We start from the raw sequence: 18,763 nt of genomic DNA, 5'->3' as shown, positions 1-18,763 counted from the left end.
GTCTCTAAATGCCTCACAAAAATATATGAATTTATTTCGACAGTGAGACCAGAGTATTATCCCCTCAGGAAAGTGAGACAAAGGGACTTATCTGATGGTACACAATGAATTAGTGGCAAAGCCAGGATTTAATAAATTAGGACCTCCTGCCCCTGACTTTGAACTCAGGATGGCCTGGAAGCATGAGCACAGTTGCACTGCCATTGTCCTGAGCATCCAGAGTTCCTAGAGCAGGGGTTCTCAGACTTTTGTACTGGTGACCCATTTCACACAGCAAGCCTCTTAGTGTGACCCCCCCCATACATTAAAAACACTTTTTTATATATTAAACACCATTATAAATGCTGGAGGCAAAGCAGTGCTTGGGGTGGAGGCTGACAGCTCGCGATCCCTCATGTTATAACCACGTGACCCCCTGAGGGGTCCTGACCCCCAGTTTGCAAACCTCTGTCCTACTGACTTCAGGTGCAGTTGAGTGCTGAAGTGACAATGCAGAAAATATGGAGCTTAATAACAATGTTATATTCATCCACACATAGGCCAGAATCCTTGGAATAACTTGGAATAAAGGTCTAATGTCAAGAGGCAGATGCCATTTCTGTGTTTCACAGAGACAAGATGTAGGTTGAGTTACAACCGCTAACTAGTCTTAAAGTCAAGCTCTTGCTAAGATAAGTAATTCCTCTTATCTTTTTCTCCTGCCTTATATGCTTTATGCCTATAAGTTTGTAACTGAGCTCAAGATATACTATTTGATACAATAGCATAATGTTCTTACTAGATAAAGATATCTTAAATGTGTCAATTAAGATTTAAGAAACTATATCAGAAATTTAAAGCTATCTAAAGGCATCCTGTAACAGAACCCTTCAGTTCAAGGAATTTTCATTGTCTAGGTCACTTGACCACAAAATATGGAAAGTAGTTTGGAACATGCTATCTATTTTAAATAGAAATGTGATCAATGATATGTATAACTATAACTCGACTTTGCAATCTAACATTCTTTAATTTTTTAAACAATTTTCTTTTTATTTCCTAGGTTTTTTAAACAAGTTTTACTACAGCCTATTATATACAGTTGTAACATACACTCCCATCATGTATCATTCGTAAGGTTTGAACCCTCACCCTTAGTACTAACTATGCTAGCTAGCAGCAGGAGAATGTGTTTATCATAGAGGAATGGCCACTGTGGTCCATGAAAAAAAGAAATGGTCTAGTGCCATAGATCTGTCAAGATACCAAGGCTGTCAACCCAGATTAATGTGGCCCTAGTAACTACCAGTGGTGAGCTGGAGCCGGTTCGCACCGGTTTGCGTGAACCGGTTGTTAAAATTTTGAAGCAGTTTTAGAACCGGTTGTTAATCCGCTTCCCTGCAGGGGTCCTGAGGCTTCCATGGGCTCTGGCCGGGAAGTGATGTAATTCCTCCTCTGACTGCTGGGGGCGCTGCGCTGCAGGAGCCATGTGGGCTGCCGCCGGGCCCTGAGCACGAGCCCTGTTGCAGCTGCTGCTCCCCTGGCCCTGGGGCTCCTGATGCTGCCTGGTGGGTCCCCAGCTGCTCTGCTGGGCCTGGGCTGCATCCTGCTGCTCTCCCCATGAGTACCCGCCACCCTGCCCACAGCCAGCCACTGCCTCCAGCCACCCCTGCACCTTCTGCCTGCAGCCAGCTGCTGCCGCACTCCCTGCCCTACCCGCAGCCAGCCCCTGTCTCCAGCCACCCCCTGCCCTGTCTCCAGCCACCCCTGTACTCCCTGCCTGCAGCCAGCCCCCATCTCCAGCCACCCCCTGCCCTGCCTGCAGCCAGTCCCTGTCTTCAGCCACCCCCGCATGTTGGGTCGCCCTCAAAGTTATATAAGTATGATAGAATTATAATTATGTAGTAGTAGAAATAAAGATAGACAAAAGAGTATATAGGTATTGTAAAAAGGTATGAACATCAGTTCCATGCTGTTGAATTTCACTCTGTAACAAATGCAAGGCCAAAGTGCTAATTGTTTCAGGCCGGTACAGGACAAAGAGTCTGTGCTGGAAAGTGAAAAGAACTTTGAGGAAACAATGCTGTTCTTTAAAACAACACCCAGATGCTCTTCCCCTGCGGGGGCCCCTTGTCATGCCTATGTAAATCTTGGTATCCAAAGAGGGAAAAATAGATAGTGGGATAAAACTTGTTAAATGAATCAAGAGTCATAGATTGTGTTGTTAAGTAAAAGAATGAATGATGAGTGCATGGAATTGAGAGCCTGAAGCAGGGAAATAATTGTTCAGTAAATGGTGCCAGCCTAATCCTAAGAATTTCAACCTTGATATCGATGGGCTGAAGAATATGCCAAGTGGAGATAACCAGATGACCTCCGGAGGGCGAAGCGGAATCCACCCAAAACGCATCAAGGAAGAACAAGAAGATAACACCTAGCCAGGATGTACCACCTGCTGATTGAGCTGATTGATGGTCATCTAAATTCAGCATGATGAAGCAACTTCCATAGACTTGTATTGAACCAGAGACCTATAAAAATTGGGTCCAGGGACTGCGTTCTTTGAGTCTGGTTCTACAACCACCCTCCAGGAGCATCCGATGCGCATCTGATAATGACACGGCTCCACTCTCGTGTCCAGGCCACCTGGCCAGTGACTTGGCACAAGCAACATCTAGGCTGATAACTATAACAACCTTTATATAGAACCTGTGTGTGAATGTCTGTGTGTGTGAATGGATCTATAGAGAAATTGCATATAGGAATATTTTGTTGTATTTACAATAAACATGGCAATTTGCCTTGTCCCTCTTACAAGCTCCTGTTGGTATCATTTTTATTAGTGTAACACGCACCCCCTGCCCGCAGCCAGCCTCTGCCGCACTCCCTGCCCTACCCACAGCCAGCCCGTCTCCAGCCAGCCCTGCACCCCCCTGCCCTGCCTGCGGCCAGCCCTTACCTCCAGTCAGCCCCTGTCCTGTCTCCAGCCAGCCCCGCACCCCTTGCCTCCAGCCAACCCGCACCCTCCTGTATCCAGCCTGCTCCGCACCCCATGTCCTGCCTGCAGCCAGCCCTGCACCCCCTGCCTCCAGCTAGCCCTGCCCCATGCCCCTGTCTGCAGCTGGCCCCACGTCCACCGGTGCCCTGCAGTTCCCAGGGCAGTAACCTTGCATACCTGCTTCAATGAGGGGGGCAGGGAGCAGCTGGGACCCACACATGTGCACACCCTAGGGTGACCAGACAGCAAGTGTGAAAAATCAGGACGGGGGTGGCGGGTAATAGGAGCCTATATAAGAAAAAGACCCCAAAATCGGGACTGTCCCTATAACATCGGGACATCTGGTCACCCTAGCACACCTCCAGGGAGTGGCGGGGACCCACACATGTGAAACGGAGCTCATTTCTAGTTCAGGCCCATCTTTTTAAAAAAGAACTTTAGGCAGGGTTAACATACATCCGTATTTTCCCGGACAGGTTAGGCTTTTTGGTTCTTAAATCGCCGTGCGGGAGGAATTTTTATATTTTAAACATTTTTAAATTTTAAAAATTCCTCCCGGGAAAATACGGACGTATGGTAACCCTGTTGGTACAAAAAATACATACTGGACACATCCCTTAAATCAGAACTTTTTATAGGAACCGGTTGTTAAGATTTTGGCAACTCATCACTGGTAACGACACCTCCATTTGGGCCATCTGACCCCCAGTCAGATACGCGTACCCATGGAGAATCCTCCATGAGATCCATGTGTGAAAGAGAGATGCCTTTAGGAATGCAGCTGCCCCTGCTTTCCATGTGGGTACAAAAAAAAATCTGTGCCAATCACAATGACACAAACTGACCATTAATTCTTTTAGTACATAACTTAAAGTAATAATTCAAAAAGTATAAAGTATAAAGTAAAAATTAAATTATAACTGTAAATATTAGTACCCTTTAAGTCTTGGCTAACACCCAGCCAAATATTTTTAATCTGACCTATCATATATTTCTAAACAAAATAACTCCTAAATGTTAGTCTTCAAAATGTACAGTTAGGATATCTAACCTATTCACTACTTCCATAAAATAGATAACTGTTGGCTGTTATCCCTAGTAATTTCTATCAACCACTCAACATTAGCTTTGTTTGGTGTGTTTCAGTTGAACTGTGGTGTTAGTTTCATAGTTATGCACATGCATTTTTCAGGAGTATATTTAGAATATTTAAAAAGCTGTCAGCCTCAGGGCCTGATCCTTTGTCTTTTTTAAGTTTGTGGCAAAGCTTCCATTGATTGCAATGGGACAAATAACAATCCTTCACATTTCCCATAAATTATGTGTAATATTTCAGTTTTATTATATAGTGACATTCTGGTGCAGGGCAAGTTTGTTTGTATAGATGTAGAATTGGAATGTTTGGGGGTTTTGAGTTAATACATTTGTTCATTGTGCTATATTTGTAAAATATTCTTTTTGCAAGTACTCTAGAAGATAACTGTGATACAGTGAATAATTCTGGTATATAGTGAATAATTCTAGTGTATTGTTGCTATTTTGCATAATAAGTTCAATTCACTGTATGTTTTGTCAGTACTCCTGTGTTAATAGTTTTTATAGATTTAAGGGGCAAAGTTAAGATTGAATGAGTGGTATGAATTGGGTGATTAGTGAATGGTCACTTATTACATTGTGTTGGAGAATTGATTGGATACCATAGCTGTACATTTTCTCATACTTAATGGGGTTTTATGTTCTAACATGGAGACTTAAAAAGATTGGATTGAAGGTTAACACCTTTTCAACCTTAATTTAGCTAAGTATTTTGTGTGGGGTATAGGACTGAGTGAGTGATTGAGACTGACTTTTGTTTGTACAGCAGTGAAGGACTGTAAAGGGGGACGTCCTGAGCAGCTCCAAGCAGCTGGGTGCAGACCAAAGTCCTTTTCTCACCCCTGGTGCCCCGAGTAGGTTGTTGACCATCCCTTGGCAGGTCTTCAGTGGCTTGGCCTTCTGGCCAAGTCACAAGGTCCAAATGAACCCATTCCGGGGTGTTTAGAGTCCAATAACTAAGCCATCTATTTGCTCTTGCTAGGGTTTTCAGTCCCAACTCTGGGCCTTTTAAATTCAGTCCTTTGTTCAGGCTCCAGAATAAAGCTTGTCACCTTTTGGAGTTTACACCACTTTACTTATGGCCAGTGGGGGAATTGGGGCCCACCCACTACTCCAAGTTCTAACCCAGGAACCCTGTACACAGCAGCCACATACTGCTTACTCCAGTACATCACCACTATTTCCCTAGGACTCCTCCAACCTGGCTCCTTTTATCTCCAGCCCTCTCTCAGAGTCAGTATCTCCAAGCCAGAGAGGCATACCTTTCTTCACTCTTCTGACCTGCTAAGGTCCTGTAGTTCCTTTTATCTGAACTTGCTGGGCTCTGATTCGCTTTCACTAGCCTTTCTACCCCATGGAGTATGAGATCTAGCTAGCTTTCAAGATGGCTGCTCCAATGAAGCCTCTATAGATAGGATTGGCAGACCCACCTTTGCTACTCTTTTCCTCCCACATTGCCACTTCCTGGGGTGGGGTGTAGCGGAGCAGCGGGGTCTCCAGCAATGGTCCACAAAGGCCTGGTACCCTATCACAAGGCTTCTTGCATATAACTACAAAATGGCAGAATGTGGCCTTTTATTTAAAGCAGTAACAAAGGAGTTTGTATCAGCAACCTTGCCACAATTGGGAACAATTACTTTCTCTTACCATGGACCAGCTCAACATGGTGTTTTAGAATCATAAACATCACATCACACCAGCTAGTAAGATAGTATAGACATGAACAGAAGTAGAGTTATTGTTCAAACAGAATGTTCATCTGTGTTAATGATAAACATGTCTGATCCTGTGCCTGAAGCAATTTCAGCATTAAGCTTTAGTTGGATAAGGGCAAAAAGATATGTCTTTATAATAAGTCTGGTTGTTTGCATTTCTTGTTATCTGTACTGTGCCACGGTTTACAACCTCAGTGTTTTCTCATTTTCTTCTACAAGGCAGCAGTACTGAAAGGAAAAACCAATCAGAAAGATTCAAATCTTTAAACAGATATAGTATTAGTTCAAGACAAACAGTAAGTAGCCACAGGATTTGATTTCAGAAGCACTATATATTAACAAAGCACAGGAAGTTTCCCCATTTTTTCCTAAGGTATTGTAGAACTCAAGTAGAATATTTAGAAACAGACAGCTTCCATTTGTCCCAAGCTAACAGCATTCTGAGAGCAAAACTCAGGAATTGTTGCTGTTTACAAGATTACACTGATAATTTGTCTCATTTAATTTTTTGTTTTCAATATTTTATACTTTTCTTGTAAGTATTGTTGTTTTGGTGGGAGATTGGGTTTTCCCCAATGTTCTTACCTTATTCTATAGGGGAGAAAAAAAGCCCACACCTTTCAAATACGAATGTCAAACAATGCTGAATTTATTAGTGTAAATATACCATTTGGAATTATTATGCAGTGAGCATTTTAATCAACACTGGATGCAGCAGTGCTGGGTAGGATCAGCAGACTAGGAGAAAGCTCCAGGCTGATGGCTACTAGATTGCGGCCCTGATACAAGTGCAGAGAAGGTGCTGGGGCTGCAGGGAAGGAGATGGCAGAGTTGGAGGAGGGGTAATATGTGTGTGCCAGCAATAAGGTTCCTGAGTTGGGACCCGGAGCAGCGGGCGGGCCCAGGTCCCCCCCACTTGCCACTGAGGGAAGTGACTGGTGAATGGACTGCAATTTGCCACTGAGATGAGCAGCTAAAATCGGGACTGCAGTTTGCCACGGAGGCAAGTGGTTGGACTAAGGACTGTCAGTCTCCTGGAATGGGGGAAAGGACCAACTGGGACACTGGAGGGCTGTGTCCAGAAGAGGATGATACAGTCCAGGGAGCAATGCACGTCCTGGAGGTGGAGACATACAAGATGACGGGCGAGACACCACCTGCGAAGGGCATACTGGCAATCCCTGAGCCAATTCCCAGGACAGCCAGCAGGCAGCGCTGTGGTGGTGAGTCACGTCCCATTACAGGCAGGCAATGTTATTATTCATTCATGTGCTCCTGCAGCATGTACCCTTGTTGATGCAGAGTTGTTCTACCTATGCTGTTCCCAGTATAGTAGAGAGACAAGGTAGGTGAGGTAATACCTGTTACTGGACCAACTTCTGTTGGTGAAAGAGACAAGCTTTCAAGGTTACACAGAAGTTGGTCTAATAAAAGGTATTACCTCACCCTCCTTGTCTCTCTAGTACAGGGGTGGGCAAGCTTTTTGGCTCGAGGGACACATCAGGGTTGCGAAACTCTGGGGAGGCACAGCCTTCCCTACTCTGCCCTCCATATCAGCCTGGCCCCCTGCCCCCTGACTGCCCCCCTCAAACCCTTGACTCATCCAACCCCCCAATCCTTGTTCCCTGACCACCCCCTCCTGGGACTCCCCGTCCCTAACCGCCCCCCCAGGACTCCATCCCCTATCCAACCCCCTCCCCCCCCACGACTGCCCTGACCCCTATCCACACCCCCCCAACAAGCCCCTATGCTATATGTAAAGTGGGAAAAGAATATAATATTCCACTTAACCCTGGTGACTCAGTAGTTACTGTAAAAATAATTTGGGGCAACTCCAGGCTACACAGTGTCCCTGTAACAAGATGGTGTTTAGCTACCATACCTCACATTTTACCAATAATTGCCCCCAAAATTGTTCAATATAATTGGCTCATTGTCACTTAATGAAATTACATATTCTTACATAGTGCATATCATTAGAATTAGTGTGATCAAAATAAGTCCATGATATATACAAGTCAGCTGTAATGAAATAAGTAGTCTAGCTACATATCTTAAAAAATTAGCAAACATAACTTTAAGCAACTTTCCTTGTAACTGTATACACGGTAATTGTTTCCCACTACGCTTTCTTCTATAACATAGTAAACTATGAATTGTAGTCTTTATTTTTCTGCTGTTTTGAATTTGTGAAAGGTTAAAAATTCTTTACAGCTAATAACATTTTGCAACGTCAGAATTTGAACATTATTCTGTCCAAGCTTAGTATTTTTATCTACTTGTGTAGTAATCACTTAAAAAAAATCTTAGCTTGATTTATCAAGTTGTCTTTTTTGGAAAATGTGCTGGTGGGTTTTTTTGTTTTTTTTTTCACCTTTAAAATATTTTTTTCTGCCCTTTTCTGCCTTTTAGGTTTTTGTGAACTTAGAAAACGACTAAAACCTGCAAGTACTGAACAAAAGAAACACTTGCCTTGCTGATTACATTTTTACACATACCGCAGCAATATTTTACACTGTCAAAAAGAGTATGGTGGTAATAGGGGGAAAACTATTTGTCCTGTATTAGTAACAGTTTACTATTACATTTGCTAAAAGGTAAGGGCTGTGTTAAACTAACAGCACTACTCACTGCAGCAACAATTCTATACAACAATAGAACTCATGTAAAATTCATTTGTATGGAAAAGTGTAATTTTAGAATCTTGAACATGTGACCAATTCTGTAAAATTGTTGGTGGTAGAGCGAACAACTCAACAGTATACTTAATTAATTAAGAATGTTAATAGGACAGACAGTTTTATGGAATCAATATATTAGATTTAAAGCCATATTTCAATTACTTTGTTCAGTTTATATACTCCAGATTAATTATTTATTTACTAAATTGGTCTGTTTTTTAATCCTGGATAATTATTCAAACTTTTGGCTCAACTATGACAATATTTTAAAAAATGCTAAATCCAATCAACTTCCCAAAGACAATTGTATTTAATGACTACAGTAGATCTATCCTCAAGACACCCCAACTTTTTAGTCAAGATTTTATTTTATCTTTAACAAGTTCTGTATGTAAAAATATGTGGAGAAAATAGTAAAATATTGTAACTATATCTGTTGTTAGTTCACACTACAGTTTATTGTCATAAACAAAATGTAAGATACATTCTATATATTTTTACTAAAGACAAGGCTAAGTCTGTTTACCTTCTATTATATTGAGTTTAATTTGATATTATCTTAGTTAAATGTTTGGTTTTTTTGCAGTGCACCAACCAAAAAGGGGAAAAAATCAGTTTTGCAGAGTATATCACATTCAAAAAATACAGGAAAAAATCAAACAGCATTTTTTCTGTTGAAGTGATGGGCCAAATTCAGCTCTGGCTTAAAGGGGTGCAACTTCCTTGATTCATTAAGAATATGCTAATTAGGAATCTTTGTTTCTGTTGTGAGGTGGCTACAAAGTTCTATCCCCCTTCTTGTGCTTTATTGCTGTTTTTTAAAGTTTAATGTCCCACCTGTTCCACTATTTAAGATAGTTTCCGAGTTACTTTTCAGAAATCTCTGAGTAGGCAAATTATGGAGACCCAGTATATTTATGCCTAGAGTGTTTGTATTTCCGTATTCTTTTATGCTTAGTGTGTTTGTGCTTAAATAAAACAAAGTGTCTGATTAAGACTGCACTTGAAATTCATGGCAATAGGACATTTCGTCTAGCATTTATATGAACGTTAGGTTTGCCTTCATAGTAGTTTTGCAGAAATTCACCATCTAGCTAGGCATTAGTTAATGGACACTTAAGATAAAGTGTTACCCTTTTAACTGTTCTCTTACATAACTGTTCCCTGTAGCTTGTAGAATTCAAGGTTACCTGGAGGTCAGACTGCACTTTACATGTTTAAGAAAACATACATACAAAGATTTTGCAGTGATATTATCATATCCTTTACTGACTCCTTTTTACATTATTTAACTACATGCAAAAATAAAAAGGTTGTAAACCAGAATTTTTTAGCGTTTTTAATTTAATTTGGATTTATTCTTCACAAGTAAGCATAGTTGATGTACAGTAAGCAACTTCCTTTTAAGTCATACAGCCACCTCTGAGGAAGGCATACAACAGTGTGTATTTTATTTTCATATATATACATATGTGGTGTGTAGGTAATGCTGTTGGAGAAAAAACTAATTTTTTTGGCTAATACGCCAAAATCTGCATATAGTAACCATAAATGAGGGATGGAAGCCCACCTTAAATCACAATATTTGTATTACTGCGTTATAATTTTACAATATATTTTAATTGGCCGCTATATTACAATATTTTTAAAATGTGTTTTAATTAATGAACAGACAACTCTCATGGATAGGAACGAGGCTAAATGACACGTAAAAGGAGTAACCTTTTTATTTTTTGTGAATTAAGTGCTTCCTGTGACAATCTGGTTGTAAGGCATCTTGTTGAAACAAGAACAAAAGCAAATATACATTTGCAATATCTGAGAGATCTGAATTCTCCTGAAATAACAGAACTAAAATTTTATTAAAATACTACTATTGCTTTAAAAAAAGAGTACTTGTGGTACCTTAGAGACTAACAAATTTATTTGAGCATAAGCTTTCATGAGCTACAGCTTATGCTCAAATAAATTTGTTAGTCTCTAAGGTACCACAAGTACTCCTTTTCTTTTTGCGAATACAGACTAACACAGCTGCTACTCTGAAACCTACTATTTCTTTGTTTCATTACAATGTCCTTAAAAAAACAGTAATGATGTAATTATAAAGGTATTTTAATTGTGGCTTCCATATAGCTGATGAAATTCTAAAAACAGAATCTAACTTTCTCCTCATGCCTCCAAAATGAAACTAGAGCAAGATACTAATATTTACCCAACTGTTTTACTTCATAATAGGTTGTTATCTAAGCTAATGACGTGTGAAAGATTAACTTAGTTTAGGGTCAATATGTATCACAAAAGTGTTGCCTAAAAGACTTGGAAATGTATTTTAGTTCATTCACAGTATAAGAAAAGATAAATTACTTTAAATAGCTATTTTAAAGAAAACCTTAGTAAGATAACTGATTCTAAATTTAATTCTTGTAAGTATTTTAAATTCCTGTATTACAGAACAGTCATTTCCATGAAATGCTTTATATTCTGAATCATACTTAGGTATCTAAGTAAAAATTGCTGGATTTTCTGCAGTGCTGTGCACCTCTACCTGACCTTCCCATTGACTTAAATGGGATTGATAGTTGCTCAGCACCTGTGAAAATTAGATTAATTTTATTTAGTGTATGAATATGGGTTTGGTCACCTAATGTTAGGCTCCCACATTTGTTTGTATTTTTATATTTTTTCTCAAGCTCTACAAATTCAGGAACTCAAATATTTCCCTTAAACAGTGCCAACCGTGGATTAATGGCAAAACAAATAACAAGGGTGAGTGACCCAGTATATAAAAGGGTTATTTTTAAGTGCAGTAGTTAAAATATTGAATCCACCTCAAAACAAAAGTTAAGGTAATACCTCTTGTCATGCACAGGGTTATATTGTATTAACCTCTGAGGTGGACCATGTAGATCTGATCAATATATACACATTCCCCAAAATTACTTATGCTTCATACTTCTACAAATACAAAGTAGCATCCTTTTTTGTTGCTGTGGGGAGGATACACAGAGAGAGAGAGAGAGAGAGAGAGAGAGAGAGAGAGAGTGTAGCTAGCTGAATTAGAAAGAATCTACAGTTCGTTTTTCTTCAGAAAATATGCCCAAAATATTTATAGCTGGGATGTATTGTGTGAACTGAGTGACTTTTTCCTTTAAAAGGCATTATATCTAGTAAATAGTAAGCGTAGGTTTCCTAAAATGCTTGATAACATCATAGTTGATAAATTGTTGTCCAGCTGGGCAACAGATTCCTTTTCTTTTCTTCCATATTCATTAGTAAAAATACCCTCATGTAAAATTATTCCTGCTCTCCCAGATATATATGCGCACACTCTCTGTCTTCCCATTCGTTCTTTGGCCCTTATATTATTCTGACGAAAATGGGAACAACTTGTTCTAAGGAAAACAAATTCTTTAAGAAAAGAGCGAGACAGTTAAAAAGAACAACCACATTGCACAATACGCTGCAAGGTTGACTAGTACGCCTTTAAAAATGACTTAAGTTTAGTATAAGCGCATCTCTCCTCTTAAAATATGTTAATGCTCAGTCCCCCGTCCCCCAGCAAAGTCTTGTCAACTAACCCCCTCTAGTGCTGAACAGGCTGCATATGACCTGCGGGCTGCGAGCAGCTTCCAGGCTCGGAAAGCTCTTCGCCGCTTGCTGCACACACACGCACACGCACGCACTCAGGATCACCTCTCCTCAGGAGAGGCGCTGAGGAGGGGCCAGCGACAGTCCGAGCTCTTTCTTGCTTTGCACCTCCCCCCCTCCCCACTCCACCTGCCACATTGTGCCCACATTTAGGGACCCGCCGCGTTATTGCGATCCGCTTCTTTTTCGGGGGGAGGAGGGGGGATTTCTGCAGCGAGCAGTGCCCGCTGCTTGCAGTGTCCGCCTGCCCGGGGAGACCCCCCGGCTCTGCACGCCCGGCGCCAGCTCGGAGCCATCCCGCGGGCGCTAATGAGGGGTGATCGCCCCAGAGGCGGCAGAGGGGACCCGAGGCTGCAGCTGACCTGAAGGCAAGGCAGCCCGGGAGAGAGCCGCCGCCGCCGCCGCCGCCGCCACCCCACCGAGCGCCGCCGGATTGCTGCCCGCGCCCCGCCACAGAGCGAGCGAGCAAGAGACCGCCCGAGGGCCAGGCGCCGGGGCTCCGCCGCGCTGCAAGTTTTGCCGCGCTGCGAGGCGGCTCGGGGAGCTGTCCAGCTGTCTTCAGCGGCCTCCCGCCTCGGCCCGGGGCGGGGGGGGGCTCGGCCGGCAGCGAGCTCCCTCCTGGCTGGGGGCTGAGGAGGCTGAACCGCGTCGGCTCTGGTGGGGGGGCCAGGCGGGGCGGAGGCGGGATGGGGATGCTCCCCAGCAGGAGGCTGCCGCCGCTGTGGGGGCCGGTGCCGAAGCGGCTGCGGGGCTGACGGGGCGGGCGGCGGCAGCCCGGGCGGGAGGGCAGCGAGCTCCCACGCCCCGAGGCAAAGTTCCCGGAGCTGGCCCGGCTCCCGCCAGCGGCTGCGCTCCAGTGACCGCCCCCCGGCGCAGCCAGGACGGCAGCTCCAGCCCTCTGGCCGCTGTGGCTACCCCTCCCTCGGCCGCCGCCTCCTGACCTCCCGCCCCGGGAGCCCACCAGTGCATGCCATTACTCCAGCCTCTGCAGCACCTGGCGGCAGCTCTATCGGAGGCACCTGGCCGACTGGACCCTGCCCTCCGGCGTTGGGGGCAGCAGCGTTTCCCGCTGGCCTGGAGGAGGAAGAGGACCTGAAGCCCGCCCCGCCTTCCCGGGGCAAGGACCAGGGGGCGCCGGCATTAGCCATGGGGGGTGGTGAAGCGAGAAGTTTGCTCTGGAAATTTGGCCTGTTCTTCCCTTTGCTGACGGCGTGCCCGGCGGGCTGCAGCCAAGTCTCCAGCAACCAAGGTAACGAGCGGCGTGGCGGGATGGGAAGGCATCACTCTGTGTGGCTTTGCTCAGATCAACTTTTCTTACCTCTAGGCACCTGGCTCTGGCAGTCGGGTGCTGGGGAGCTGGCAGTAGCCATGGCAATGACGGTAGCAAATGCTTATCCTGCAGGGCTGGGGGTACTTTGCTCGCCCTCTTCTGAGAGGGCGAATTGGCTGCCCCACTTAGGGGCCTGATGGGCAATGTTTCAATGCTAAAGCACCAAGAAGAGGAACAAGTTCAGGGGGATTCCGCAGCCCCACCGACAGTGGCTGGTCCAGTGCTCTCAAGGGAAATACTCTCAGTGAGCAGGAAATGTGGCACTGATTAAAAACCTCAATGAGACTCTTGAAGACCTCAGCTCTTCCTTTAAGTTCAAGTGAGATCCATGGGTACAGGCAGCAAATAGATTAAATATTTTGCCCATTTCTGTAAAATACAACCAGTGTCTTCTCTGTAGGGATTTCTCTTGGGTGGGTTGATTGTTTCTGGTACAGATAATAGGAAACACAAATACCTGTCTTTTCATTTGTTCTCTATGAATGATTTGGCAGGTAACTCCCTCAAAGGCAAGTAGATGACTCTTTAAAACTTAGTATTTCTGGGAAGGAAGCCTATAGTGTGCGTGTGAGAGAGGTGGGGGTGTGTGGAGGAGGTTGAATATTAGAACTATTTTCTTTTGCAGTAAGGGACCAATCCTATACCTACCGAAGTCCACAAAAACCCCCACCTTTCCTGGATTTCAAAAGGGGTAAGACTGAACCTGAACATACAATGAGTAGAAAAGTGTACCACCCTGAATGAAATTGGTGTGATATTAAAGGGACTTTTTTGCCCTATGATAGCAATATTAGAGCATGTACTGTAGAAAGGGATCTTAGTCCTGATGTAATTAAGATCGTATTGGGCTTTCTATATCAATGTCTGTTTTCATAGGTACATAACTGTACAGTAGAACTTGGTCTAGGCTGAAAGTTAGCACAGAATGGTAGCATATTTTTATTTAAAATTTGAATTATAAGGTGTGCTTTCCTCTTATTTAACTCAAAAAGCACACTCAAAAATAATTTTGGAAGCTCACAGCATCTAAAATGAGATGACTGCTCCCTTTATTGAGAAATCATATAAAGATCTCAAGATGACGTTTTTATTTTGCACGTGTGGCAATTCTTGGCTGCCCAAAATGCTCTTTTAATTTGTTATGCAGGTACATGCCAGTTATGTATTACTTGACACAATATATTTTACCCCCTTGGCTACAGCGTAGTCCATGCTAAAATGTAGTCTCTGTACCAAAAGTGACTCGACACAGTAATCACTCTATTTAAAAAGATCCGTAGAAAATATACTGTGTATTCAAGGAACATTAAGATTTTTTTCAAAGAAATTAAAAGAAAACAAACATAGCTGAAGGTGAAACATACTATATTGCATGCCATCCAACATCTGAGTAGAACAGAGCATTTCCTTAACTGCATTGTTAATGTACGTTTTTTCTGCCAAAATATTGGAGGACATGTGTGATATATTTAATCCTTAACTGTTTGGGATATTTTCGCATGACTCAACTTCATGTGATATAATTTTAGTGTAGGCGTAAAATCAAATAGTTGAAGGGCAGTTTAAAGGGACACATCTTAAATGTTATTTATCTGAAATATTTTTAACCATTATCATTATAAGGAATACCTAAGAAGTAGGAAAAGATTAGAGGAAAGGATTTTTTAAAAAAAAAATCATGGATTTGACATTGTATATAATGTATATGATTGTATATAATCAATTTAATTTTTCCTCAGTACAATACATTTTTAATGGATTTTTATCACAAGAATAGAAGATAATAACATTTTTAGACATGAGAAAGTATTATAATAAAAATGCAAAAATTTGCATGAGGAATGAGGGGCAGGTATAGTATCTGAAATTACTTAATGCATGTTTTTAAAATTATTAGCAATTAAGTTGATAATGACCCTTTAACTTTTCTATAATACATTTTTTAAAAGCTCAGGGATTATGATTTTTACAATTTATAACCTTACAAAAACCATTGAGTACATATCCTCTTTTGCATGGAAAACACAAATCTTCCATGGCAGCACAATATTGTTTGTCTTTTACTTCACCTTCTTGCTAGTGCATACTAAAGTCTACTACATTATAAGGCCTATCCAGGCATACAAATATATATAGTTAATAAAGCAAAGTATGTAGTCACTTTGAAAAATTTAAAGCCTGATTACTTGGACTAAGGATAAAGATTTTTGTAGGAAATAGTTCAAATTAGATTAATATTTATTAATGTGTTAAGATGTTAAGATTAATATCTATTAATGTGTTAAGATGTTAAGAACCTATAAGTAATTTTTGAAATCTGCTGTAGTGCACTAAAGAAAAAATAAGACATTTCTATGCTCAAGTTTTCATATGGCAACATTTCAGAATATTAATTTTGAAAATGGAGTTGGGTAAATCATAGTTAAAAATAGGCTCATTAAGTTCCATTGAGTTTTGAGTTTGGTTTTAAGATTTGATGTCTTTGACCTCTTATCTTTCAATACATATTTGCAAATGGTGAAGACATAGGTCAACAATATCAAAAGTCTGGAAGAATCACAAAGGAATATTCTTTAAAGAGAAAAATAGAGTAATTTATTTCATTTTTGTATCCCACCATGGCAACAAAAAGAGCCTTTAATGCAGTGTTTGCAGTTAATCCTCTGAAATGATGTTTTTCAGTGTCATGTCAAAAACTGGAATATAATATTAAAGGACTAAGTAAATCCATAGATTCAGAATAGGTAAGGGTTCTTTTCCTTTAAAAAAATAAAACTTTAAATTTTTTAATATAGTTCCTAGACTCTTAGGTTCTTACCCTTCACTCAGTAAATCAATGCACAGTGTCTTGTTCTATCTGGGCAAGACAGACTGAAACAATAGTATTGACAGAGGAGTGAACTCACTCATTTATCTTAATGGAATGGTGAGTTCAAAAATAAATTGCAACCATCCTAAGAGCTAGTTTCTACTGTTAAAAAGATCTGTGGACAGATGAGATAATTGTCCACACATTTCTGTGCACAAGCAATGAATCAGAAATCAACCTGAAACAGGCATTCTTGCAACATAGACCTCACTGGGTGGATCTTGGGTGGGATGTTTGTCCAGACTCACATTCATCAGCCACCGATATCTAACCATTAGCTAGCTGCATAAATGGGGCTAGATTTTATCGTGTGTTTTATCAGAGCAGACTTCTTAATTATGCTTGAAGATACAGAAAATAGCATCCTAACTACAAGTCACTTTATCAGAAATATATTTATGTCTATAAGATGTGGGTCATAACAGATCATTCAACAATCCCAGATATTTTAAAAACATCTTATGTTGGAAGAAGACACTATCCAACAATTCCTGGGCTGCACCCTCTATTAAGTTATATTTACTACTTTCTGTCACTAAAAGTTTAGATTTCCAAAAGAAAATGACAGGGATTGCAGAATTTTATAGCATGTTTCATGCATGTCTGTGAACTTTAAGAGCAAGTTACCTTTTTCGATATCATGTATCAATCCATTTCTCCAGCTTGTGAAATGTACAAGCTTGGTCTGTTTCATGCTATTTTTAAAAAGAAACTGTATTCTTTGTCCACATAGCACAAGTATGCAGTATCAAAATGATGTCAAATTTTAATAAGATTGATTTCCCTTTCTCCCGCCCGCCCCCCAGTAAAATTGAATAGCATGGCTCAAAGTACAGATAATGGAGCTTTTCAGCTATAGGTCAGTACTTGAAATCTGAGACAGATTAGCAGTCACCCAAAATCATTATCAGCTGAAGGAAGCTGGGTGATTTTTTTAAAAAAAAATCCATTTCCTAATGGATAAATACGTATCTCATATACAACCCTGTCATAATTGCACATGCCGGAACCACAAACAGGAATAATGAGCGTATGGAGTCAATGGGTATAGAAATTGAAATACTTGCTTGCTATTACAAGGGTTACCTCCAGGTCAGGACTTGAGACAGTATGAGGAAAGTTGTGCTGCCTGTTGTCAATGTTGTGCTTGTCTTGTAGGCAGTGGGGTTTGTCATTCTGGATTGTCCCTCTCTACCTTTTGTTAACATTAAAGTCACTATGGAAAATATGAGGGAAAATGAAAAAAAGTAAGTGTACCAGTCTGGGAGAAGTGTACAGCTTCCCTTTAAAAGACCATAGAATGAATAATGAGAACAATATTATTTCTGCCTCAAGCTATTAATAATTTTTATAGAGCTTAAACTGTTCCAGAGTGTCCTAGAGCCATATAATAATCTTGAGTGCTAATGACAGCATTGGAACCTTCTCAGTAGCAGATATACATGCAACTTTGTATATCTAGTAGTCAAGAATATCTACAATAAACAGATTTGAAGAGAACCCTTCATAAAATATTGGTTCTAAATGCTGAGTGAGCACTTTCAGTTCATCTCTGTTTGGCAGTAGTGAAAGTGAACCTAGTGTACTTTAATTTCTGACACCTTCAGATCATCATGAAGTAACTCTTTCAGACTTGATTATGCTGTATAAAGATTAATTTAATCAATGGAGTGGAATGAAAAAGTAGGATGATATAATTGTATCACATGAGGATGATAAAGCACTTTCTAGTTCATTAATAACCAAGGAGGATGTTAAACATCATCTCCCAGGGACAGACATTTTTAAATCAAGAAGCCTTGATAACTTGCATCCAAGAATCCTAAAAGAGTTGTCCTAGAGAATCTCTGGCCTGCTTATGTCAATTTTTAATAAATCTTGCAATATCAGGGAAATTCCAGAAGACAGAAAGAGTGTTAATGTTGTGTCAATATTCAAAAAGGGCAAGCAGGATCACCCAGGTTACTGTCAACCCATCAGCCTGACATCAATCCTAGGGAAAATAATGGAAATGTTCATACTGGACTTAATTAATAAAGAATTAAAGGATAGGGATATAATGTCAGTCAACATGGTTTTATGGAAAATAGGCGTTGTGAAACAAACCTAAGCGTACTATGAAACTTTTAGTGCCTGGTAGCAAGGTAATCCAACCTTCTTCTCTTTTCCATCGATGTCCTTCATTCCAATTATGATTTTGTTACCAAATTTTCAACAAATTCATTTGTGGATGCACCATTCTTGTCTAAGAATAACTCTGTTCATCATTGGTAGGCATTAGAGATTCTGTTCCGTTATTCCTGTGAGATTCCATTTAATTCAGACATTACTTCTAAGGTGTGTATATATAGCTGAATACAATTCACTGGCAAATTCTGCTTCAACTCAAGTGCCCATTTCACAAGTGTCTTCTGCCTGAGGCCTGTTTATATATCTGAGAGTGCAGTC

At 41.0% G+C, this 18,763-nt stretch overlaps 1 protein-coding gene across 6 annotated transcripts in view; it reads left to right on the top strand.

Moving 5' to 3' along the window:
* Positions 1 to 12,148: 12,148 nt before the first annotated feature.
* Positions 12,149 to 18,763, top strand: part of EPHA6 (EPH receptor A6) — an 872,967-nt gene continuing 866,352 nt past the window's right edge. For 3 of the 6 annotated variants that reach the window (XM_073305245.1, XM_073305272.1, XM_073305236.1), the window contains exons 1-2: positions 12,149 to 13,365; positions 14,072 to 14,137. In XM_073305245.1, the coding sequence (XP_073161346.1) occupies positions 13,263 to 13,365; positions 14,072 to 14,137 (169 nt within the window). In that variant the 5' untranslated portion in view covers positions 12,149 to 13,262. The remainder of the gene's footprint in view (positions 13,366 to 14,071; positions 14,138 to 18,763) is intronic. The other 3 variants (XM_073305263.1, XM_073305254.1, XM_073305281.1) reach the window with 2 other exon arrangements.

The sequence above is a fragment of the Lepidochelys kempii genome, chromosome 1 (genome assembly GCF_965140265.1).
Source record: "Lepidochelys kempii isolate rLepKem1 chromosome 1, rLepKem1.hap2, whole genome shotgun sequence".
Taxonomy (NCBI): domain Eukaryota; kingdom Metazoa; phylum Chordata; order Testudines; family Cheloniidae; genus Lepidochelys; species Lepidochelys kempii.
The sequence above is the reverse complement of the archived record's forward strand: the minus strand, read 5'-3'. Positions and strand labels throughout refer to the sequence as shown.